Source organism: Daphnia magna, linkage group LG1, assembly GCF_020631705.1.
Source record: "Daphnia magna isolate NIES linkage group LG1, ASM2063170v1.1, whole genome shotgun sequence".
NCBI classification, from domain to species: Eukaryota; Metazoa; Arthropoda; class Branchiopoda; order Diplostraca; family Daphniidae; genus Daphnia; species Daphnia magna.
Genome location: NC_059182.1, coordinates 15284950 through 15310985, shown reverse-complemented (window position 1 = coordinate 15310985; position 26036 = coordinate 15284950). Strand labels below are relative to the sequence as shown.

Sequence of the window (26036 nt, the reverse complement as noted above, 5' to 3'; positions counted from 1 at the left end):
TTCACTGCAAAAATCGGCCGATAAAAGAAAAGCTGTGCAATGTGGCCACGTAGAGCCAGATTTGCGGAAACTGAGAAAAAAGTGTTTCCGGTTGCCATCAGTGCTAAATTAATCTGATATTCTCAACATAGCAGTATTCTGCATTGACAAACGACATTATTGCGTATACAACATCAGCCATCTGTACTGATTTTTTACACAACCTGGTTGCTCTGCAAACCAGCAATTTATTTCAGGTAAGTGAATAACAACAACACAATACTTTAAAGCATAAACCTAGCAAATTTTAAACTAAAAGATACTGTGGGTTCTATTATCAACCACCGATTCAACGTCAACCGTTAGCTGATTGGTTTCTGTAAATAATCAAGAATCCATCAGCTGAAGTTAGTTACCTTAATTACTCCTTTGATTATTTAATAACTATAAATACAACTTCTCACCTATTCATGGTGAGCTGGGGTTGAATTGCGTTAATTGCAGGTTTCTGTTCATGGGTATCTTTTGCTACAGGCACGTAATAAGAGACATAAGGGAGGTTTCTAGGCTTCGTAAATTTTTAAAAACTTTTCTTTACCACTATCACAGCCGATTGTTTGTTTATGTGTATTTTTTGCGCACAGACCTAAAGTTGATACGAAGATAGCGAAGTGTGTTTGACCTCAGATATCAGACGCGCAGAAAAAGCTCTGCCATAATAAACAGCAGCACATGAAGTGCAAGTAAAGCGGTATCTGGAATTTTAAAATGCAGTTCCTGACGGTAGAGTAAGCCATTTTCGTACGAAAATTGTGAATTCTACCGTGGTCTGAATGAGGTTCAGACCGACGTCTGTTCCAAAATTTCTAGTCGTCTTAAGGGCTCATCTTAGAACTAACGATAGTAGTTCTTTATAGTAATAACCTTTTCAGACACCATTCAAGTGACAAGCCTCTCAGTAATTCAACTTGTCAGTGCTTCACTAGGTTGGATATGGGAACGCTGATTACGCTGAGACGCCCACCAAAGAGAAATGGATCCGAAGTCAATATAACTTGTACATAACAGAACGTGTGACTTGGCTGCGTGATTTTCATTCAGAGCAAGCAGCATGAGATGAATCAAATGTTGTATACCAAAACTATGTATGCAGAATTTCAGCAGCAATATAATGGTTAGGATTTAGACACAGTATCCTGCATAAGCCTCAACATCCAGTTCCTTCCTGTCTTTTGACTGGTGTTCGACTTACGAACCACCTTTGCACAAAATTTATTTTCCAAAATGAAATTTTGAAGTTAGTGCAATACTGCAATAGGGTCCTTAAGTAAGGGAAAGAGTTCAAACTTTTTTATCGCGTGTTTGTGATCACAGACACCTAATTTTGACAGGTGGGGAAGGCATAGTGCATTGGTATCAAAGTCAAATAATTCAACGCCAGCATAACTTTAGGCACCACAAATACCATTGGAATACGAACGCAGATATGGTTCTATAGCGCTCAGTGAACTTCAAACAATAGCTGTGGTCTTTGATGCAACTCTATCAACAACAATCTTATCGCAATTGTCCTTCAAATGGATAGCCATGTTTATATCTTAGTAACGCACTGTGGTGGACAAGATGTCTCCACAGACGGATGAAGTTGCGAGCAGCTCCAAAGCAAACTCTTTTAGAAACCAAGGACGTGCAAAAACTAGCCATGCAGGTACAATAATGTAGTAACTAAATGCGACCACCTCCATTCTGCTTTTCTTTTCAAACACCTGTAAATTATGTAATATGGTTTGATTTACGGCTTATTATAACAGTTCTAACCCATTATTTTACCGCCTGGTGGGCAATATTCACGATAGTTTTAATTTGATTATGGTACTCAATATTTCATTAATGCCTTCTTGGGAAAGGATCAACAAGACGCAACAAAGGATTCACCAGGGCCGAAAACTCTAGCCAGGATTCTCATTCCAGCGATAGTTCAGCATCGCAGAACGTTGGTGTTAAGTATGTCAACCTAGGCGAGGAAGATCAAATGGTAAGCAGTATAACATCGTCCGTCAACAAAAAATGAGCAAATATTGGCTACGGTGCTGTGCAATGGATTGCAAAATTTCTCTCTTGTGCACAACGCAGGAAATCCACGGATACCGTCGATCGATTTTCTGGACAACAGTTACGTGGTTTTTCATCATCATAACTGTAGGAATACTGCGGATGGTCTATCACTGGTTTCCGGAATGGTTTCTAAACTGCACTCACACAAAATGTTCCTTGGAAGCTGCCGAAAAGGTGTTGCTTGTGGTAAGTTGAAATCTTTCTAAGACTGCTAGACTTCAGAGATTTGTGAATAAAGCGTAACGGTTTCTACATAAAAATAATAGGAGATTTGCCAGGAAAAGTATAGAAAAATTCATATTCGAACCATAATTCGCCAAACAGCGCTCCAGGCTCTGTAAGATGCTCAGTACATTCGACCCCAATCTAAAATTCCCAAACTTTCATGTTTATGTTTTGATTTCGTGTCCTTTCAGAACTATTGCAAACCAGGAGGAACTTAGCACGAGCAATAAAAATCACAACGAAGATTATGTCTTGGAAGAGTTCAACAAAGCGACCGAAGTGTTGTCCCTTCCACTCCCGAATCCCGATGGCACGTTTCACGGCAAGTAACTTCTTGATGACAAACAGAAATGGAAATAACTTAAAAATCGCAATTCATTCGAAAATTTTTCGTTTTAGAAGTAGAAAACATGCGCTTGTTTACCTGTAAGAAGTTGCGTTACGTATGGAACGAAAGGTCAAAAGAATTCTTCAAGCTTAAAAGTCTGGGTCCCGGAATACCAACTTCATCGCTCCATTGCCCCGATGCACAGCAAGGTCTCGCCGGTCTTTCCCTCATCGAACAACAGAAAAGGTACTTCCTTTGTTTCCAGAGGAAAATTAGGTATCGAAATGCCATTTAAAGTTTCAATTACATTTTACAGACGTGCAGTCTACGGAAGAAATACAATTTACGTACCAGTTAGACCGATCCTCGAGCTTCTTATGCTTGAAGTCATTAATCCATTCTACATCTTCCAAGTTGTCTCAATATTGATCTGGATTGCGATTTGGTACTATTTCTACGCTGCAGCCATTGCCGTGATGTCCATAGCTGGAATTATAATCACCATTACCCAAACAAGAAGAGTAATAAATAATTACATGTTGGTTTGACGCGTCAAAACCTTAAAAGTGTCATTCTATTTTTCATAGAACCAACGGAAGCTCAGAAACACAGTTCGCGGTAATGATATCATTACCGTATGTCGAGGAAATGGAGATTACCATACCGTAGGAACGGAAGATCTAGTTCCAGGAGATGTTATTGTAATTCCAGCAGCGGGCTGCGTCTTGCATTGTGACGCCGTACTTCTTTTCGGTACCTGTATCGTCAATGAAGGCATGTTGACAGGTAAGACAATTCATTTTCGTTAGCTTAAAAATATTAATTGACCACCAATTAAGGTGAATCGGTTCCTGTGACTAAAACGCCACTGCCAATGAGGAACGATGTCTTTTACAACCCGAGAGAACATGCAAGACATACGTTATTCAGCGGTACCCGCGTAGTCCAAACTCGCTTTTACGACGATGAAAAGGTACTTGGCTCATTTGAATTTCCTCGCATTCTCTACTTACCTTAAGGTATCATAAACAAGTATACTTAACAAGCGTGTTCTTATTAATAGGTGATGGCAGTTGTTACATCGACTGGCTTTCTGACTGCCAAAGGGACACTTGTATCTTCGATCATGTATCCTCCACCGGCAGACTATAAATTCGAAAGAGACAGCTACAAGTTTATCGGCTTTTTGGCTTCTTTAGCCTCTATCGGTTTTATCTACAGCATGGTGACAAAGGTAAATGTCTTTCTAAAAAAACATGCGTGAAACATGATTTCTGAAGTAGGTGAACCCATAACTTAGATCATGAATGGTGACACTGGCTTGCAAGTCCTTCTGCACAGTTTTGACTTGATTACTGTCTGCGTTCCTCCCGCACTACCTGCCGCAATGGCGGCTGGAATTATTTTGGCTCAAAGACGACTTGAGTTGCGAAATATCTTTTGCATATCTCCAAGAGCAATCAATGTATCAGGTATTCAGCATAAATTACTTACCTCTCATTATTTCCGAGCAATGCTTTGACAACTGTATGTCGATAAACAGGATCCATCAACTGCGTTTGCTTCGATAAAACCGGAACTTTAACCGAAGAAGGCTTGGATCTCTGGGGTGTCGTGCCGGTTGCCAGAATTGCTAATTTCCTCCGTGTTCTTTCACCAGTCACAAGTACGTGAATAGCGATAATCCTAGGGAAAATTCCAAGTAAACATAACCATCTTTGTCATTTGTCACTTCGAAAGAACCTTGTACACTACCAGGGGCTGTGTCTGCGGTGACTGGTAGTGAGATGAGCCACGAAGACCCAAAGAAGGAACTACCTTATTTGCTGTTTAAAGGGATGGCTACTTGCCACTCATTAACCATCATTGATGGCACTTTGAACGGCGATCCTCTTGATCTCAAAGTAAGGACGCGGTCTTTTTACCTGTGGCAAAAATAAATAGGAAAAAGGCATAATAGAACATCATAATTCTGTAGATGTTTGAGTCGACTGGATGGAATTTGATAGAGCCATCGCACGACGACACTCACAAGTATGACAATCTCTGCCCAACGGTTGTTACGTGGACTCCGAACGAAAGCGAAAGACATTCCAAAGTATTCGACTTTGTGTAGTTGTGCATAAGACGACCTAATAGCAATCAACAAATTTACAGGTGGAAGTGGGAATTGTCAGACAGTTTCCGTTTAGTTCTGCTCTACAACGAATGGTATCGCTGCTTTAGATTGCTATGCTTTAACAAATCTTTTTTTAAAAATGGTATTATTGTCATCAAATTGTAGGCTGTGTTGTGCAAAGAAATGGGAAAAGATCAAATGCATTTTTTCTGTAAAGGATCACCGGAGATGATTCAGTCCTTATCGCTTCCCGAAACTGGTATAGGTTACGTTGTTATAGTGACATTCAAGCAAACTACTAATTAGCAATTGAACTGTAAACAGTACCTGAAAATTACCACGAATTGTTGGAATCGTACACCAAGCAAGGATTTCGCGTGATTGCTCTAGCACATCGCCTCGTTGAGTCCCAGTCTATTAACAAGTTGCAAAAGGTCCAAAGAGAAGATTTAGAGCACGGGTTAACATTCCTTGGTACGTATTGAACTGACCTACGTACAAGAAATCTAATTTCAACTGTCCGACATGGGAACAGGTCTTGTCGTCTTGGAGAACAGATTGAAACCTGATAGTGCCGAAGTCTTAGCCGAATTGGCCTCTGCTGCTGTGCGAACCATTATGGTCACTGGTACAAATATATTCATTCATCATAAAAAAGGATGCCCTTTAAATCTTTAATGATTCTAGGTGACAACTTACTCACGGCAATCAGTGTTGCTCGAGGTGAGTTATGACGTAGCTCTTTAAATCACGAATAGTCCTGATATTTGAATTTGAATTCCTCGCCTTAGATTGTGAGATGGTAGGGGAAAACGAAGAAATAGTAATCGTCAATTGTGACGAAACAACGCTTTCTGAAGATAAACCTCGCCTAACTTTTGCTTTAGCAGAAAAAGTATCTCGTCAGGTATGTAAAACTCGATGAATGATTTGGCAAAAGCAGGATTTCTTGTAAAACACTCACCGTTAATTGAATGTAATAGCTGACTGGTAGTCCAACTGCGACACGAACAAATATGAGTATTGCCGAAGATGTCATCTTGAGTATGCCGGACACGGTGAGAACAACATAGCCATATTTCGGCACAAGTTCATGTTGTAACAGAAAAATTTGTCTTGTTCATTCTTTGAAAAGGGGACCCACTACGGCCGCTATCATTTAGCAATTACCGGCAAAAGTTGGTCGGTTATCCAAGAACACTATTCCGAACTGATACCGAACTTTGTCGTTAAAGGAACAATCTTCGCTCGGATGTCACCTGACCAGAAACAGCAATTAGTGGTTGCATTGCAAAAGACGGGCTATTTCGTTGGTCAGTTACCGTTAAAGAATACTTACAGAATTCACAATAATTTGAAGTTCAAATTCTTTTCTCGCAGGAATGTGCGGAGATGGAGCCAATGATTGTGGGGCACTAAAAGCAGCTCACGCTGGAATCGCTCTTACCGACTCGGAAGCATCAGTAGCTTCACCTTTCACCAGCAAAGAACCGAGCATCTCTTGCGTTCCAGAGCTCATCCGCCAGGGCCGTTGTGCTCTGGTTACTTCCTTTGGCATTTTCAACTACATGGCTATCTACGCATTGATTCAGTTCTTCTCGGTCATGATTCTATTCGAAGTCGGCACAAATTTATCGGATTTCCAATTTCTCTATGTCGATTTCTTCATCATTTGCTCCCTGTCAGCGTTCTTTGGACAAACCCAACCATACCCGGGAAAACTTTTCAAACGTCCACCCTTAACCTCGCTCTTATCTCCACCACCGGTTGGATCGCTCGTCATTCAAGCATTGATTATCCTGTTGATACAACTCACGAGCTTGTTTGTGACGCAACAACAAGATTGGTTCGTGCCCTACTTGAACATCACCAATGGTACTTTGGGCACGGAATTATCCGAGTACGCCTGTAGCGAAAACTACGCCGTTGTTGGTGTCTCTTTTTCCCAGTACATTTTCTTGGCTTTGGCTTACTCGAAAGGTAAACCATACAGGAAAATGTTCTTGACAAATTATGGATTCACAGCTTCGTTGGCCTTATGGACTGGATTTTCTTTGTATCTACTCATCGATCCAAACGAGTATTTAAAAGAACTCTTTGAACTAGAAATGCCACCGGAATTATCCTTCCGGTTCGTCATCATTGGCTTCTCTATTCTCCAGGTAAATTCCTCTTCTTTCTTCCAATCAGTCTCTTGCGCTTTATAAAGAAATTGAAATTCGACTACAGGTTGCACTTTGTTTGCTGATTGAAGCGTTTTTGGTCGATCGAGGACTCGTGGCCATGATGAATTCTTCTTGTTGGCTAAAGATGCGACCTCGTCAAGAAATGTACCTAGAGGTTGAACAAAAACTGTCCACATCGCGGTGGCCGCTCGTTAGCAATTACGACGGAGACCCACCTCCCGAAGAGCATTTATCCTCGGTGATGAACCAATTTTCAGCATTCCGGGCAAAATCTTGAGGGTCCTACATTTCACGAATGATTGACGATTGCTGATTTGTTTTTTTTTTTTTTATCAACTATAATTTATGTATATGTAAACAAATTTCGTGCGTCAGCTCCATTGCTTTACAGCATGAAATTTCTTACGCCGGTGGTGGGTGATTTGATGGGTCTATTTCTTGTCCATCATTAAAACAACAAGTTAGCTCTCCTCCTTGTCTTTGATAACTAGAAGATTAGGAAGAAAATAAATCTTGTTATATCATAATTTAACTAGGCCAGCAAACGCATAACTTTAGTATCTGCAGCTCATCTTCAAGGGATTAAAAAAATACATATTACTTAATCTTATATCAACTGTGTACATTTAATTATTTCGACGCATACCGTACAGATCAATGTCGTTTCTTATTTACAGCAAAGGGGGGGCTGTTGCTTTCCGAACCCTTCAGTCAGGTAGAAATCAACAAGCATATTATTTATAAAAAAAGACAGTTAAAATGTCAAAATTGCAGTTAAATCACTTGGCCCCGCAAAATGGGGAGAGGGGATTATTCACATCATAAACCTTCAGTTATCCCAGGAATTTTTAAGGCTCAGAAAGGAGAAGGGCTTCGACCGAGAGCTCAAACGCATTCAAAAATAAAGGAGACTTGAAGGAACGATGCCTTTGATAGTGCAATCACAGCTCTGCTCCGGCAGATATCGATTGATTTGAATTTAAAGAATAATTAATGGTTGTAACATCTCGAATGTACAAGTACAGTAAAACATACAAGCCCCCGAAATCCATTGACGGGATCTTTCTCTGCAAGTTTCCTACGTCATAAAAGAAGAAGAAAGTGTTTACGCCATTACGAAACCGTTGACAGTGACGCCGTTGACGGTGACTCCCGGAAGAGGGGAAGGTGGCGGTGAACTATTGGAAGCCGGAATAGGTTGAATCGCTCGATTCTTTCGGGTGCTGGCCGTGTCCTCGTAGGTTAGATCGTACATGTGATGGTTCTCACCGGGCAGTTGCTCGTAGATGTCGTTGGTGCTGGCATAGAGACTGTTTCCGTTCAGACTGACGGGCAGCGTTTGCATCTGATGATTATGTGAATAGATGGGCGATTGATGGCCTACGGGGCTAGAGAAATGCGTTTGCGGTGTCGGTGGCAACGGGATGTTGGGTGGCACCATCGTCACGGCCTGCTTCTTGTTGTTTCCGGCTGAGCCATTTTGTTTGACGTTGGGTGCGTCCCAGATCCAGGAACCTCGTTTCCTGTTGAAAGACAGGAGCGTTAATCTTTGCGTTGAATCAGAATGAACTATTTAAACAAATCTTTAGTCTTACACTTTGCAATAAAAGAGAGCGATGACGACGAAGAGGACCAATACGATACCAGCTCCTACACCAATCCAAACACCGGAACCATTGCTTTGTCTTCCTGCTGATAAACTATCCAATCCATTGTCTTGCAGAGGAGGGATCGCCTTTCCTTCTTCTGTAATAACAGAAACAAAGATTTCCTCGTGAAAAAGAATTTTGATTGGACTAGACTAAGTATTCAGTTGATTTACCTATGCACAGCGGGATGAGACCAGCCCATCGGCCATCAGCACCGCACTTTCGGCTGAAATGCCCCGATCGTTGGAAACTGGGCAGACAATGATATTCCGCCACGCTGCCAAATATGGTAGTGCCATTAACTAGGAAGACACGGCCGTTTTCAACTTCTTCCGGTTGATTGCAATCCACCCCTAAACGAAATTTGATTGGTTATTTTCAGATTTCGACATGAAACTATTGCAAAACTTTACATTCACAGTCGGGTTGACTTCCTTCCCAAAGACCAGAAAGCAGACACTTGCGTGAAGACTGTCCAACAAGTCGTCGACCTTCGTGACAACTGTAGACGGCCAGACTGCCCACGGTTGATGATGTAACAGTAACCAAGACGCCAGAATCGTCAGCAGCTGCGGGGGCAGCACAGGTAATTTCTAGAAATGCCAAAGATTAAGACGCGTCATTCAACAATTCACGCTCAACTCACGAATACCTTTGCAGTTGGGCGGAGAGCCACTCCACGATCCATTTTCTAAACACATGCGGCGTTCAAAGCCTTCTAGCTTGTAATTTGTTTCACAAGCGTACTGAGCGTAAGAAGAGAGGTAAGTCGTGTTGCCTGGAAGACTAACGGTTCCGTGGGCAGTTTCTTCGGGCGATCCGCAATCCACAACTATCAGTTTCAAGACAATATTTTATCAATTAACCCAGTTGGGTAATCAAAGAAAAAGATTTTCTTACATGTGCAGACAGCGACTTCACCTGTCCATTGGCCGGATTCATCGCAAGTACGGGTATTTTTGCCATCCAGCCGGAATCCGCGTTCGCACTTGTAGATGACATTCGAACCGATACGGAAGGTACTGCTGGAAGAAGATTCACCGCGATCCGAATTACGCAACAGCGTGACTGCGCGGAGTCGATCCGAACTGGAAATGCTAAGTACAACTCCATCGGGCCGTTCCGGCATGGGACAACGGATCTCACGACATTGCGGAGCAACGCCAGACCATTTTCCATCTTCTCCACAGACGCGTGACGACGATGATCCTTCCAATCGATAATTTTGAACGCAGTCATAAACCACTTCGCTGTCAAGATGAGACGTTCCATTGATGTAAAGAATTTGTCCGTTAGCGATCTCGGTTAGTGCACCACAGTCGATATCTGTCACATTGGATAAGACATAAAATAGTTGGCTTTTCTCACCAAGTAATAACATCTTGAAATGACTCACAAGTGCAAGTGGGTGCTGAATCGGACCAAGAACCCGAGCGGAGACACTTCCTTCTGGAATCACCGCTCATCAAGTGGCCTTTTTCGCAATAATAACGGATTTCTCTGTGAATGGTGAAATCCGTGCCAGTGACGTAACTACCAGGTGGAATATCGGGCTCTTCACATTCGATTACTAGCCGAACCAAGAACAAGAGTCAAACATTACTCAAAAAAATAAATAAATAAATGTGTTCAAAATACAATCTTACATTTGCACGAAGGCATAGAAGATGACCAACTGCCATCCTCTTGACACAATCGAGTGTTCCGTCCTTGTAAGCGGTAATCGGATCCGCAAGTATACATAGCCTGGCTGGAAAATGTGGTGGTACCGTTGACGAGCCAAACAGAACCATGTTCGGGTTCGGGAGGCGATCCACAATCGACAAATTGGCAAATAGGTGGGGAAGCTGACCAAATACCACCGAGTCGACAGGTTAGAACCTTTGTACCAACTAATTTGTGCCCCAATTGGCAGGAATATGTGGCCGTGTCGTCTGCCTTCAGACCCGTCACGGTTATTGCACCGCGTTCGAACGGAGGCAATTCCGGGCACCGTCCATCTGAAAATGAGGCATTGATATTAATTAGAGCAGTAAAAAGAGGAAAAAAATGAAAATATGGAACTTAGACATACATAAACACTTTGGTTCTTCTGGTTCCCAATTGCCTTCTGTAGCGCAAACGCGTTTGCTTGCTCCGACGAGCGTGTAATTTTCGGCGCAAGTATACTTGACGTTGGCACCGAAAGTAGTGCGGCCATCAACAATTATCAATTCGCCGTCCTTGATGCCTTTTAATGGACCACAATCCACGTCTATTGAATGAAAGCGCATTCGATTTTATTCCACGAAAATAACCACAAAAGAGCTAATAAATGCTTTACGTTTGCAAGTAGGTGATTCGTCGCTCCAAAGGCCGTTGGGTTGGCACGATCTGGTGGTTGGGCCTAAAGTCACGCTGCCCGTCGGACAGCGATACTCGACCGAAGCGCCCATTGTATAATTTTTGCCAACAACCGTGCTGTTGACTCGCCGATCCGGATGACCGCAAGAGAGGGGCGCTGTCGTACAATGTAAACAGTTTTAAACATTACTTACATACCTATGCGTTTCGAAATGCTTTATAGCGGTCTGAGTAATACTTACGAAATTTGCAAATCCAATAGATCTGATCTAAATTGCAGCCGACATCGTTCCACAGCCAGTCACGACCGCCGTCAAGTACAACGCAGTTCTGTTCACCATTGTAGTTGTTGGGTTGCTCACGGCCCCATGGCGGTCGTTCAACCACATTGCCCGTCACCCATCTCCAAGTGCGTGAGGTGAATGATGCTTCTTTTTGCGCGCCCACCCAGATCATCGGAGACTATGACGGATAGATAAATGTGGGTCGTTATTTAACGCCAAGGTTTTCATGACAAGTGGCACATCGAATAATATCAAGTTTAAACTGTCAACTTGTCTAAATGTAACGCTGTACTTCCAAAGATGAATTGGCCATACAATGGAGTCTACTACATGTACAGTTATTGCGGGAAATTGTATGTAAATTAACCGCTACTTTCTCTATAATTTCAATAAAATTTTGTGGTGTTTGAAACGATCAAAATCAAGAAAGAAAGAAAAATAAGGCAAAGCCACATACGCGCTATTGATGGCAGTCCATTGACACCAAACAAACACTTAACACAGTGCCTGGAGTTATAAATTACCTTCATAGTGTGTTTCTTGCGTTCCAGTTCGCGGGTGATGAGCTCCAAAGTGCTGCGAGCGACGTTGTTCCACAAGTCGCCTCTCTGTTTCAAACAACTGCCTCTCGCCTTCGCGAACGTGTTGCCCTCGTTCAGTTGCAGGTCGTAGCAAGTGCGATTGAATGCCACCACCTTATCGAGCGCAGCCGAATCCGTGCAACTCTCCCGCGGGATATCTTGAAAAAGAAACAACGCCATTATAGAACGGACTGTTAGTTAAAGGAAAAGTCATCCAAAAAGGTCTCCATTTAAGTTGTTTTTTATCTATTAACAAAAGAGCCTCTCCTTGTTCATAGACTGTCAATAAATCTTATTGTATTGAAATGAAGACAAACAAGAATTTAAGATGACCGTCTGTTTTCTAGGATTCCCAATCAATATAAAGTAGTCATTCGAGTTGACACGCACAACTGACAGCTTTTTAATCAGAAATTAAAATCAAGCTTCGTGTTCAAACAAAGAGCTAGACATTGAAACAAATTTGTTTCTTCGTTATGCGTACCTGCGCCAGCGGAGAAAACTTCGACTTCGCACAATGACAGACTGCTCTCGGCGCCGACCATTTGCACGAAAACGAATTGGCCGATGAGAACTTTAGCACACTGGAAAAGTTTTGTTTCGGCATCACCTATTGTGGTGTCCATAACAAATTAAGATGAATACTATCGTTAGAGAGTTGAAAAGAGAAAACTTTGCTAATCATAGTGACAAATGAGTGGGAAGAAAACAACTCTTACCAACTGAGCCAGGGAACCAAGCGCAAAGAGGGTTGCGTTGAGGAGCAGTATTGTTACCCACTCTGATCTCCAGGTCATGTAGTTTGTAATCTATTATTCAAATGAATGTAATCCATCATCGAGCGTAGAGAGTTTAGGATCAATTCTACTTACCGCAACAGGTTCGGGTAGTGACACGTACAGCGTTGACCGCCGTTGGTCTCATTAAATCAGCCATCCACCACGGACTTGCTTCTTTGGACGTCTCCGCACACCGGCCACCTGTACCACCAACATCGTGAAACGTGCTGCGATCTCCATCGATGGCATTTAGAGCCGATCCTCCTCTTGCTGTGCTGGACTGGTTGGCTGACTTGCGTAACGCCACATTGGTCGCTATCGTACAAAACAATTCGATTCGTTACAAGTGGATTATAAACAAATCAGGCTTCACAACGTTTCCCGTTAGATTGGAAATTTTAGACTTTCTTGTTTCCCGTTGTCAGTCACTTCCACGTCCTATTGTGCAATGGATGAGCTGGAAAGACAGCCTTTTGTTCCAGTCCGCTAGCCATTCCAGATGTAGGTCTGATATTAATCAGTAGCCACAACATCTGCCGGCGTTCCCACTCAATCGAGCTCCAAACGAGTCTTCACACAATTTCTCCAGGAAGAAGAATTGAGGCGAGTAGTAACGTCATTTGAAATCTAACTTTACCTTGTATCAAAACAATAGGTAAAGCGCACAAAAAAAAAAGAAAGACGGAAGGCCTGGAGGACTGGGAAGTGTAATGCGCCGGTAATAACTACTCTATTTTCCCCCATTGAATTCTCAAATTTTCTCTTGCCCAGGGTAACACACTAAACAAAAAATCTGCAATTTGGTCAGTTGGGTGAACTGTGTGAAATTTCTTCTTTTTTTTCCAGAAAAAAAAACAAATGCCAAAAACAATAAAGATGGTGGGAGTTGGGGCTCGATGGTACTTTTCTATTCGATTTTTTCTTTCCCCGTTTCCATAAAAGTACACAAACTTCACCCTTCCCTTTCTATTTTTCTCTGTCGTTAAGTTTGAATACACCCACAGAGAAAATACTAGGAATTCCACACAAAAGGAAAGGTGAACAAAGAAAACGAAAAAGTAAATAGCGCACGCGATACACCATGGTATCTCTAAATTCCAGGGTGAAAAAAGAAACTTTCACGGCTGTCGGGCGTGAAAGAAAAAGCAGCGTAGTGAGAGGGGGAAACAGAAGGTGTAGAACACACGTTTCTCAGCGTGAAAATGAGATAAAATTTTTTTTTTTCACTAGTGATACTATCTTTTCTAAGTACTAATAAGTGGTTTAATTTCCGACAACGTCCTGATCCATTTGTTCTAAACTCGTGGACGTCAGAAAATTCGAAAATTCCCGCAAACAAACCCAGCTTTTTTGCGCTGGCCGAATAAGGCAATGGTCGTTTCTTCTTTCCCTTAAACTCGTTGGGGGGGAAAAACAACGTGAAAAGAAAAGAAAAAAAAGAAAATGAAAGAATGTACAAGAAAAAAACGGGATTGAGTAATGAGCAAGTGCAGTCTGACCTTGATCCAAGATGACAATCTCATCCCTGACTCCATTCCTCACAAGAAATGGAAATTTGGTCGACTTGTTACCATCTGTCTGTTGTCTCTATTCTTATCTTTTTAAAATTTGGATTCTGTTGTTGGCTGGATCAACCAAGAAAGAAAGTGAAACTTGGGTAGGTACATTTAGATAATTCATCCATGTAAAAAATGGTTGCGGTCGTTGGAGTTGAGTCACGCAGGGGCGTGGTGAACGTTACTCGTTATCTTTTTTGCTGGTGCTGTAGATTTTTCGAGAAGGAGGCTTCCACGGCCTCCCATCACATTTGACAAAAATCCAGGTGTACACCATTTACGGTCTTAGGGGGTCAAAAAATGTTTAAGACTAGATATCGTCACGACTGTTGGCAACATCTACCCTCCTTTGTATGCCTCTGTCTTTATCCTTGGCTTTTATTACTAATTTCTTTACATTACAATTTGTAATTCCCATTCCTATGCTAGTCTAGTCTCGTGCGTGATGACGCAATCAACGGTTGTTTTTTTTTTGGTTTCTCTTGTTTTGATAACAGAATTTTTTTCAGGTGTGTTCTTATTATTCCTTGCATCTACTTAGCCACACCAGAAAAAAAAATCAACTGGCTGTTCTAAACATCCGCCAGTTGACCTTATTCAATCGGCCATGAAAACGAGTTGCAAATGACCAACGCCTTTACGAATAATGTCCTCTGGATTCAGCTGAAATCCATTGGGAGGTGAAACAGTACGGGAAAAAGGATCTTACCACAGATGGGCACGTCCCCTTGCCACCTGCCGTCACTGCCACAACTGATGGTCGGGTTCCTGTCCGGAAGACACACAAAAAAAAAGCATTTGCATTAGAAACCAGCTGTTTTGAATTAACAAAAGAATCTAAACCAAAAAGGGAAAAGTTTTGCAATTGAAAAAAAAATAATCGAATGGCAACACACATAATGTAGGAAAAGAGAAAGACGAGATAGAAAAGGAAAACCTTTCACTGCATGTGCCTATACTTGGCTTTAGGAGTCAGGAAAAAAAATTTTTTTACTGAACGAAAAAAACACGCAATATGCGGATAGACAGAACCCACAAAAAAACGAAAGGAAATGCTAGCGAAAGGAGATGTAAAAAGAATATGGCATTAAAAAGAGAATGAAAGGAGAAAAAAAAACTACTGTGAATATTAGAAGCGGGTTGACCTCCTCTTGGCCCTCCTTGTTTTTCTAGTGAACGTTCGTGAAAACGCTAGCACAGGACGAATGGAATGAGAAAAAGAGAAGAGAGAAAGGTTGAAAAACTTAGCGTCCCACTTTCCTTTTTCACGGCGCGATTACAAGCCGAACGAACGAATGCAAAATGAAAGAAACTTGAAAGAGAGAACGCTCTTTTATCATCTTTCCCATTCCACCTCCCCCACTTTGCGTACCCTTCCCTTGCAATGAGATCAGTCTGCAGATTGTTTTTCGTTCCAAAAAAGCCTTCTCTACCCCACCAGAAAAAGTAAAAGTGATCAAGGTAAAAACCAGAAAAAAAAGTTTTGTTGCTAGGTGCCACGTAAGTCTTACGTAGTCCCTTCCCCACGCTAATAAGCAAAACGCCAAAAGACAACGCAAAATATGAAAGCTTTCACACTGCTCTTTTGTTTTGTTTTTGTGCCGTTTCACTCATTTGTCTGCTGCACAACTTTGGGGCTATTGTCGTGATGATTCGTTCGTTCTCTCCGCTTTTTTTTTTCTTCTTCTTTTAGCTTCCACCTTTTCCCTCGATTACGATTTGCTCGTTTTCATTTTTCTTCTATTTGAGAGAATCACTTTGCGCGATTGAGGCGTCGTCTTTGCGCGTCTAATAACGGCTTTTCACTTCACGCGGTCGATCAGTCTTTCACCGACTCGGGCAACGCCAGAGAAAAGAAAACAAACGCGAGGATTTTCTGAAATAGAAAAGGAGAAACATTGGAAAAGCAAACAACGAATTGTCCCCGACCCGCATTTTTTTGGGTTTGTCCTTTTCGATAAAGAAAGCTCTTTGATTCCGGTTCATCGCAATCGGCCATTGTTTTCTTCCTAGTGTACGTTACGGCACTATTTGCATGCACCGAGCGTACCGCATAAGTAAACAAAAGAAGACAGATGCAACAAGATACGGGCCCCCGTTTTGAGAAAACACCAGATTGTTCACGCAGAGGGAAAATCACAACAACCAAAGCATATGGGACCTTTCTCTTCCGTTACACAATCGATATTCCAATTCAACAATGGCAACCTATCGTGTGAGAGCTATAATTTGACATGCGTGCCATGATCCATGCACACAATTTCTTTCCTTTTTTCAAAAAATTGTCTTAAAATTTTCCTTCCCCTGATTTCAATCGCAAATTCGGTAGTCGAGCGTGTCAGCTCTTAATTAAGGTTTAATGATGGTAGATAAGATTAGCCGAGAGAAAAAGACGGTCAAAGATATAGATCGAAGGATTTTTAGTACACACAAATAGAATGAATGATTTACCCGATCAATTCGTATCCAGGGTCACAGACGTAAGTGACAGAGGCCGTCGTGTCGTGCAGTTGATTTGGGTCGTCGCTGATCTGGTTCGACCCTCCGAGAACCATCTTGGCATTGAGAGGGGCCGGTGGTGGACCGCACTGCAGGCCACCTGATGGTGCGTGATTTCAATTTAAAAAAAGACAAACAAAAAACGTTCAATTAATAATACATCGGGGGGGTTGTTTGTGATGGAATGAGTCACTATTTCGAAATCTACTGTGCTCTGCTTTTTTTATAAATAACTGTGTGCCACAGGGAAAAAATCAGTGGCAATTTAATTGCTATTTCAAGTAGGATGGAGGAAAGCCAATATTTTCCTCGTGTTTCGTGCGAAATTATTGAACGAACGAACAGGACACCGCTGGGTGGTCGAATTCGGCAACAATGGCCGATTTTAGGGGTGCAATGACGCTGTCATTGCACGAAATAAAAATACGAAATGTGTGCCAGTCATTATAGGTGACGAAAAACGGAAGAGTAGCGGCACAAAACTAGGCCAGTCGGCTGTCAGGGGAATATGGCGCATAACCGGGCAGCATCAGGTGTTCGACAGCACCTGATCATTACGGGCTTGCAAAAGAAAAATTTACAACGGTACACACAGGTAGAAAAGACTTGACGTGTTCTCTCTACTTTCCGTATTGGTGCCAGGATATAGCAGTTGACACACAATCATTTTCTTTTTTGTTTCGATAATCGCCAAAAGAATGCTGCTCTGTCATTATACTTTTCTTTAGTTGACCACGACAGGATTCCTATTAATATCGGTGGTTAGGGCAATCAAAATTGAATAAAAAATACCTGGAGAATGGGAAAGCAATTTCTATCAAAAGATACCGGTTTCAGAATGACAGACAGGACGCAACAATATATGCCGTGAGCGCAAATAACAACGGTCAAATAGATAGTGCACGCAACAACGCGGTCTATCGGAGTTTGAAACAGTGAAAGACTCTGCACGCTACGTTAGGCTTTAAAATATTGGCACGACGACCGACTTTTTATTTTATTTGTTTTTTCTCTTATTTTGTCAAGTTGTGTTTCTTTGTGTTACCTGGAAATTCAATCACAGCAAAGAAACAACACGGCATAACCTTAGCGAATCTGAAGGCCACAGCAATGGCGGAAACGAGGGATGTGACGATAGTAACAAACAAAACATTAAAAGCCACACCCAGTTTGTCGTTAGTTCTGTCTGTCTTTTTTTTTATGGTCTTTGATCTTTGGTTTGAAAAATAAATGTGTTGGTGTTTAGAAAAGCCTCGTCGTAAACTGAGAAGAGGGCAAAGCCCGCAGGTGAAAACGAGTTAAAGAAATTCTTATTTACGTAGCGAAGAAATAAACGGCAGCGTCGGGAATAATCGTGAAGTGAGCGCGTTGGCACGATCACCCACTGTACGGTATAGCCGGTGATTTCTCTGCTTTGCGTGACGACTCTGCAAGTCGATTAAGCTGGCAGACTTTTTTTCCATTCACTCGGTCATAATTTTCCTTTGCGTTTCTTTTTGCCATTTCTACGCCAATTCGAAAGTGACAGTCACTGGCAGAATTTTTGCATGCGTCGTGTTGTGTACAACGTGAGCAGTCAATCAATCTCTGTATCATCGGGTGACGCCAACAACTCGACTGTCCTTGAAGTAGTCGAGGGCATACTATATCTACCATCTGGCACGATTGGGGACCAGACCTCGTCAAAGAAATCCAAGAAAAGGGATCGGAAAATATGCTCGCTAACGGTTACCAGGTATAAGGTACTATTTAATAGGGTTCCGAAGAGAAAAATAAAAATGCGTAATCGAGTCGATGATGTAGATTGATATTATTCTGCAGCGCTGATTCAGTTATGGGATCAGAACAACGATAGTATAGTTGGGAAACAGGACATTTAGTTTCCAAGGTTTTTGCCTTCCGACACTAACTTAGTTGCTGACCATTTTCCACTCAACATTTTCCCATTTGAATTTTGTTATCATTATTTTAAATCGCTAATCCATTATTTTTAGTATTGCAACAAGTGAATATGACTTGCGCGTTTTTCTTCTTAAGGGGATGTGACGGATTTGCAAAATACAAAAGTGGCCAATCGGGCAACGGAGGAATAATGCATTTGCGTAAATGCTTCTCGTTATTCGAGGACGAGTGCGTTCGTTCAGACACGGAACGTTAAATCCGCTGAATGAACGCCCTCCATCTCCTACCCTATTTCTCTGTCTGTCAGTCACTTTTTCGAGACTAGAAAAAATTTAAAAAGTGTAGACACACAAATCAACAACCGGTGCAGAGAAAATTTGGAGGCCACAGTCAGGCATCCGTGAAGGCGTTCAGCAGTAGTTATCAAAAGAAATTTCTCGAAAAGGAATCGTAATAAAAGAGCACAGAAATCAAAGCACGATAAAGAAAAAACGAAGAAAAAATTGTGACAACAAAAATACGTTGGGGAATTTTGTCGTATTATTTGTTTCCTTTTCACGAAATGCCAGTCGTTGTTGACTAGTGTATAGTGACCAACGCTGTTGGGCCTTTCACCTGCGGCAGGACGTTACCTACTGATGTATTTGAAAATGCCGCCCTAATGACCTACATCGTTCCCCTCTCTGCCCGTGGGTATTCTCACTATAAATTTTTTTTGAATTTTGTTGTTGCTTCCCCGTCCTCTCTTCCACCCATTCCAATGCATAGATTATTCAACCGGCTTGTGTAGTCGTCAGAGGTTTTTCATTCCGGTTAGCACATGTGAGGCGTGACTCACCCAACGGGCGACTTGATGAACCCAAAAGAAACCTTCATCTTCTTTTTTCTTGTTTTCGTCCCTCCTCATCTTCGATTCAACGTTCTTTTTTTCACGTTCTTTTTTCATCCGAAATCAAATGAATTGTTTCACGGTTCTCTAAACACGTGACCCCATTTAAAATGCCGGAGCGTCCCCCTTGCCCACCTGTCTAGAACCATTTAGAATGCAGCGTTTTTATTGGTCCTTTTCGTTCGTTCAAACGACCAGTACACAGAAACCGGTCAAATTAACATGGCGATCTGCACCGGCTCCCGCACTTTAGCTCTTACAGCAATCGTTCTAATTGAAACCTCTCCCCCCCAAAAAAAAACAAACAAAAACAAAACAAAACACCAAAAGAGTTCTATAATGACTACATCGACATCTGCATTTCATCATTAAAGGCTCTGTCGAAAAATTGCGATAAGATTTAATGCGTGCATTAAGGGCGTTTCCACTTACTTATTTACTCTTTCCCCAATTAGATGGCCCTTAACCGAGGCTTCTCGGTAACGTATGTTTCTCATTTGACCTTACTGCAATGTCAAACGAGAATATCTGATTTGTGGTTGGTTTCAAGCAAAACGTTACACATCTTCCCATTTTGTCATCGATCAATTTACGGTTGCAAATTAAAAAATAAACATCATTTTTAAATATTGGGCACCGAATAAGAAGATAAAAGAACCTCCCCAAAAAAGCGTAGGGCGATGAAATGATGGATTACGACACAAATCAAGTTTTGCATTGCTCCGTTATAGCACGACCACTGACTATATAATAATCGCCAAGGTTTTGGAATAAATAAAAGTAAGAAAAGTGGCATGTTACCTGTCACGGGGATAATTGCAATCCATCCCAAGGTAAGCAATAGCGTTAGCCGTTGGCGATTTGTGTAATGTGTCATGATATCGACTGATACGTTTAGATCACAACGATCGACTCCACTTTCGCTTCGGTTAATCCAGCAGGTAGTGAGAGGTGCGTCCCTCAAAACTTGACGCACAACTGCTATTCCAAGCGTAATGCAACTAAGAATTCAAGCACACTTTTGACTGGAAATATGCACAATTCAAACCGAAATGATCAATCTTGGCATTTTTCAACTTTCTTTCACTCTGTGTAAATGTTCAACTTTGTCGAAGAAGCAAGAAATGAATTTACTGTGAAAAAAAAATAAAACAAAACAAAAACAAGCAGACGGAGCAGAGCAGGATCACAACTCGACTAGCCCGTAGCGAGCGAAAGACTGACGCCTTTGATGGCGAGGCTAAGCGAAAGTTGTAGCTGCTACCACCTTTCCCTCTGAGCATTAGTCTATAGCTCGATAGCCATTGGGAACTGTGTTACCAGTGCTCACTCTGTGTGTGTGTGTGTGTGTGTGTGTGTGTGTGTGTGTGTGCTCACCAAGTATGCGTGACTAGACAAGCCTAGCCCTGCATGCACGAACAAAGCTCGAGTTTTTTCGGCAAAGCCCCAGCGGGTTCTTACGTACGAGGCCACCTGTCCTCCACAAATTCGATCTTCCTTTGCACAATCCACACGACTAGTCGGCTTCTCGTGTCGCTCGTCCATGTGTGTGTTTGTTTGACCAAAGGTGGCGTCGTCTTCCTGGTGATTTCTCAAGGACTTGATAAAGTAGCCGAATGTTTTCTTTGCATTTACTGCGTGTATTGCTTCACATTTCGCCACGCATTACTACAAGCGTATGAAGAAGCATGATGCAGATTTATTTTCGAAATCAATAAACGGTTGGCGAATCGCAAACATTCTCGGGGACGAATCCGTTCTTTTGGATGATTCGGGAGTAGTAGTTTGCCGAACTCTTAGGAACGCGAGGCTTGGCCGGATCCGTAAAGTTGACGTAATGCATTCCAAATCTTTCTCTGTTTTTTTAACGGTTATGACGAAAGAAAAACAAGAATAATAACTAGGTCAAAACATCCTTAAATTGAAATCATGATTACAAATATCCACGTTCCCACTCAAAGTTGTCCATCAGGCTCCAGGCTGTATAGCCAATGACGTTTGCCCCATCTTGAATGGCTAAATGTACATAAAATACGAGGAAAAGTTGATAAGAAATTCGTGAATCTTTTGACGTTTCTAGGGTAGTAGATAGGTACCTTTAAGAACGTTATTGATGTAATACTTGCTGCACGAAAAGAAAATATTTGTGTTATCACGCAGAGAATGAAAATCAAATCGGTCGGTGACCCAGTGCAATTATGCTCACTAATAATAGATCCTCATGGAGTCGTCGAGATATCCATTGCGGTCACTCAATCCGTTTTCCGTGATGATAACATCGGGGTTGTTGTATCGATTTTTGATCCAGTTCAACATTCGGCGGATGCCCCATGGAGTGATTCGTAGCCAAGAAGATGCCGATCTGTTTGGAAAACATAGACCGCGTAAAAGAAAATTGTACGAGAGAAAAAGTTTTAGAAAATCCGATATGTCCTTTCACGTCTCGAAAGAAAAAGTTTGGCATGGGATTATTTTTTGGGGGGCTGTGTGCGCTGATGCCAGCAGCTGTGACGTAATTTGAGTGAAAGTCTCCAAAATTCTTCCGATCATTCAATATGTTTTTCACCTTCGGATGGACTCCGTCACTTTCGCTGCAACTCAACCAATGTGTGTGTGTGTGTAAAAAAAGAGAAAAGTGCAACAAACTGAAAAATAGGACGCACACGCATGTGTAGGAATCAAATCCACACCGCGATTCTCTTGTGGCTTCCTGGTCCGTTTTTCCTTGATGCGTCAAATCCTTTCCTTCTTGGAATTGCATGATCACTTCTGGGTTTCTTAATACCTTGCGAAATTTATATCACGGGATTTTTACTCAGCTGAATTAGTCCAACGTTTCGAACGATTCGAAAAACTGGATTTGAGGAGGTTTGGAAAATGAATGGCGTTGTTTGAAATTCATATCAAATCGCCGTGTTTTTCTACCGTGTTTGTTGCATTTTGATTGGTTATTAAGTCGATGGTCAGTGGGTCACAAGATCTCATCAATCCAAATATCTAGACTAAATTGACGACCTTACTTAAAACGAATCCAGATGACATACCCACTGCCTTAAAGTGCAGAACGTCCAGAAAATTATGGAAAACACTCGCGAGAAAAAATGCTCACAATTTGAAGGTTAACAACGGAAACCATTTCAAGGAGGACCTTGAGCTGATGAACACCTTCGCCCAAAAATGGGTAAGCAGCGAAAACAAAAAAAGGGCGTAACTCTTACCCATACCAGTTCTCCTTGTCTTGATACGTAGCTACATCTTTGTCGGTAGAGTAGTTGACCAACGTATCATCGAACAATTCTTCCTTGGCGATTTCAGATGAATAAAAGTTCAGGCCGAAAAAATCGGCAGAACCTCTAAGCTCTGTTTTCTCAGTCTCGGTGAAGACGGGAAGACGGGATTGGGGCAGACCGGCAGCTGTGCTTTTTCGAGCGATCTATGATAGGTTTCGAAAATCATATCAATAAATCTCTTACAAACAAGAACATTTAAGAAGAGATATTTACCAAATCAATCATAACTTGTGGGTAGTCTCCATTTCCCCAAATTGGATTGGCAAACCACCCACCGGCAAACTGCAGGGAACGTTCGGCAGCGTCGATAGATGCAGTGCTGTTATCTTCTGGTTCTGCCCAGCTAATATTCAAGGTTATGCCCACTTTTCCTGTAACGTGACCAAAGTATTGTCGAGTTTAATGATTCCTCCGTTTACGTCAAGGCTTGAGAAATTTTTACCATTCTGGGTTTGCTTGTATTTCAGCTCGTACAACCGATAAGCTTTGGCGTGTGACCGCAGTTGGTTATGCGCGGCTATGTAGTCTTTAGTTCCCGACTCCGTGATACCTGGAGCCTTCGATCCAGTGCCATATCCTGAGTATTTTACGATTAACCAAGAATGTCGTCAACAACTAGTTGCCTCTAAAAGAAAAAAGAAAAAACACTTACGTACCTAGATAAGCCTGACACCATGGCTCGTTGAAGGTGATCCAGTATTCCACCTGTGACATGTTGAATTTCGAATTTATTTTACCAGTTGGACGAAATAAATGGCAAACTTACATCAGCTCCAAATTGCTCGAAGCAGAGATCTGCGTAAGCTTCGAACCAGGTGGCGATATCCGGATTTTGCCAACCGCCTTGGTCTTCCAGAACTTGCGGGAGATCCCAATGGTAGAGCGTGACCTTCCAAATAAAAAGGAATTTCCAAATACAACTGATTTTAATAAAACAAAAATGAGTTTTACCATAGGTTTGATTCCTGCGGCTTTAAGGGCTGCAATCAGATTTTTGTAGTACTGAATACCCAGAGGATTGGACTCGCCCACTCCGTTCGGAATTACACGAGACCATGAAATTGAGAAACGGTAGTGGCTTACCTGAAACAGGTAAAACCATTAGCCCGACAAAGTTTAAAGCTATAACTTTTTTTTAGTTGAGAGTCTTACACCCATGTTTTTCAGCAATTGAATATCTTGTTCGTAAAGATAATAGCTAAGACAGGCGTCATCTCCAGTAGATCCATCGGCAATCATACCCGGAGTCCTGACATAAGTGTCCCAGATGCTCGGTGTGCGACCTGAAACACAAAAGATTTCATTTAGTTGCGAAACATGATTGGAAAACTAATAATAGCAAATTCACCGTCAACGTTCCAAGCACCCTCTACTTGATAAGATGCCGTAGCAGCAGCCCAGATGAAACCTTGAGGGAAACTACCATAGGTAATTGTGTCATCGATGAACTCTCCCCGGCTCAAGAAGCCGAAGCAGCTCAAGAAGCAAAGAATGAAGACCGCCCGCATAGTTCAGTGCAATCAACCAAGTTGAAATCCAAACTAAACTGCCGTTTGAATTCGAAAGTCGTGTATATATAGCTGTAAATAGGATAGCAGCTTCCTATCGCAAAAGTTTTACTGCTGTTTGCTCAAAACAATACGTACGTCATGGTTTTGAATTTCATAGCACTTTTACGTAGTGTCGCAGCATTTTAGAAGCCGTTAAATCATAATTTTGACATGTCGTTAACTACACAAGATTAGAGTGAGAGATAAGCACGTGTTTCACGCTTTTGAGAGCATATATTATTTATCTTCGATTGGAGTTGAGACTTTGACTTGACTTTGACAAAGATAATTTGCAGCATGATGCAGCTCATTCGTCGTCGACAGAGCCTGGAGAAAGGAATGATTGTACTCCATTTGTTCACCAATGATGCTGATTATTTTTGGGGTACCGCCAAAGCAACGTTGAAAGTTTTACAAGCTGGCATACCACAGCAAACTCACGATTCACAACCATGCGCATAAACTATCCTTACCAACAGATGAGCGATAAATGCAGCCGACTTTCTGATAACCGATGATCTCAATCAACCATTGCTGCCAGTTTCTCTCTAGTTATGCAATTTTGTGGCTAGACCTGAAGGACGTGATAAGAGTTTGCCCGTTGGAACGCAATAGTACCCTGCAGTGTTTTTTTTTCCTCCCCGTTTCTGTCCTCGTCCGTCCTAATGACAGACTTCCCATGTCCTTACATCCACAGTTGGCCATCAGCTACAGCGGAAGATATTAATGTCAATCAAGAAAAAATAAATGACATCCTGGAAACGTAGAATTAAAACAAAAAGTGTGAGCTTGCTCATTTTTTAAATCGCAGGATATCAAGGCGGTAATAACCGGATGTCACGAATACCAACGAGGACACCATGCCAAGAACAATATGGATATTAACAGGTGGCAGAAGAATGTGAACAACAATTCAGGCTGCGACAATTCTGCGAAACATAGCAATGCCAAAGGCCACCGGGGTCTAGTTAGTCTCAAACCAAAAAAGGACAATTTGGTTAACGAAAGTTCAAGTTGCAATGAAAGATCGGTTTCAGTAGGAAAGGCTGCAAATGTCGGCGTACGGTAGTTTCGAATTGTTGTTTCCCTGCAATTTACGAGACAAATCTTATTCGATGCTCATGCCAGACCCTTTTCAGCGACCACTTCTCGTTTCACATAACATCTCCATCTCTTTTTCTTTGTAAGGTGACATTTTCCCACAACACGCACCACAGGTTGAGAAAAGGTTTTGGGTTCATTTTGTTACGGCTGTATATTATTCCAGCATTCACTAGAAATATGGGTGATGGCGAGAAAAGCCGTGTCGGGGGCGAGGTGACGTTCGAGATGATTTACCTTTTCAAAGAAACAACAAAGCAAGAATAGCGTGAGTAGACATTCTAGCGTAATTTGAGGTGAACCATAGGAAATGCTCTTTTTCTCGGCACAAAATGTCAGTCGGTCGATTCTCACACCCAGCAACGGCAAAGACTTTGTCTACAAGACATATAAGGCGGATAGTTAAGCGTGGAGTGAAATCGGCTAAATATTCGTCATCACGATTGCCTTCTCTCTTTCACCATGATTATTGACCACAGCTAAGAAAGTCGTAGAAAATGCACGATCATGAACGAATTTCTTGCCGACGCCTCGATCAACACCCATGGGCCTCCCATAGGAACATTTTACTTGTTGAATGGTAGTGCACAATCAATTTCAATTTCAATAACCACTGAAAAAAAAGGGGGCGTTTAAAATAGGAAATTTTAGTTAGCTTCGA

The 26036-nt window shown here is 41.9% G+C and overlaps 3 protein-coding genes and 1 long non-coding RNA gene across 7 annotated transcripts; 1 reads left to right on the top strand and 3 right to left on the bottom strand.

Annotated features, from left to right (window-relative positions):
• Positions 1–187: 187 nt before the first annotated feature.
• LOC116916182 lies at positions 188–4544 on the bottom strand. 3 transcript variants are annotated; one of them, XR_006645528.1, is made up of 7 exons: positions 4403–4544; positions 4142–4333; positions 3312–3404; positions 2999–3133; positions 2744–2900; positions 444–2649; positions 188–356 (listed from the first exon to the last, which is right to left on the bottom strand). It is a non-coding gene; the product is annotated as an uncharacterized LOC116916182 (long non-coding RNA). The 3 variants fall into 3 exon arrangements; XR_004390475.2 differs by having other exon boundaries at positions 444–2652; positions 2999–3404; XR_004390477.2 differs by having other exon boundaries at positions 2999–3404.
• LOC116916108 (polyamine-transporting ATPase 13A3) lies at positions 1565–7562 on the top strand. Its single transcript, XM_032921303.2, has 24 exons — positions 1565–1687; positions 1887–2014; positions 2113–2280; positions 2361–2431; positions 2511–2641; positions 2719–2893; positions 2964–3168; positions 3235–3433; positions 3487–3620; positions 3711–3881; positions 3948–4119; positions 4191–4313; positions 4388–4551; positions 4626–4745; positions 4805–4858; positions 4932–5025; positions 5091–5240; positions 5302–5394; positions 5454–5489; positions 5558–5673; positions 5750–5824; positions 5902–6079; positions 6147–6928; positions 6996–7562. Exons 1-24 carry the CDS (start codon positions 1603–1605, stop codon positions 7227–7229), a joined length of 3858 nt encoding a protein of 1285 aa, XP_032777194.2. The 5' UTR covers positions 1565–1602; the 3' UTR covers positions 7230–7562.
• LOC116916118 (P-selectin) lies at positions 7560–20662 on the bottom strand. 2 transcript variants are annotated; one of them, XM_032921313.2, is made up of 18 exons: positions 20236–20662; positions 16596–16743; positions 14854–14912; positions 12682–12903; positions 12529–12618; positions 12294–12419; positions 11753–11967; positions 11187–11406; positions 10925–11101; positions 10676–10855; positions 10248–10601; positions 9998–10171; positions 9502–9927; positions 9254–9433; positions 9015–9194; positions 8775–8954; positions 8548–8698; positions 7560–8475 (listed from the first exon to the last, which is right to left on the bottom strand). In XM_032921313.2, exons 1-18 carry the CDS (start codon positions 20309–20311, stop codon positions 8058–8060), a joined length of 3576 nt encoding a protein of 1191 aa, XP_032777204.2. In that variant the 5' UTR covers positions 20312–20662; the 3' UTR covers positions 7560–8057. The 2 variants fall into 2 exon arrangements, with proteins under 2 accessions (XP_032777204.2, XP_032777211.2); XM_032921320.2 differs by lacking the exons at positions 16596–16743; positions 20236–20662 and adding an exon at positions 15266–15423.
• Positions 20663–21051: 389 nt separating this feature from the next.
• On the bottom strand, positions 21052–24292 carry LOC116916081 (lactase-phlorizin hydrolase). Its single transcript, XM_032921273.2, has 12 exons — positions 24073–24292; positions 23877–24007; positions 23676–23807; positions 23491–23613; positions 23381–23429; positions 23167–23301; positions 22938–23095; positions 22653–22867; positions 21641–21796; positions 21531–21559; positions 21372–21450; positions 21052–21290 (listed from the first exon to the last, which is right to left on the bottom strand). Exons 1-12 carry the CDS (start codon positions 24230–24232, stop codon positions 21146–21148), a joined length of 1512 nt encoding a protein of 503 aa, XP_032777164.2. The 5' UTR covers positions 24233–24292; the 3' UTR covers positions 21052–21145.
• Between the last annotated feature and the right edge of the window lie 1744 nt (positions 24293–26036).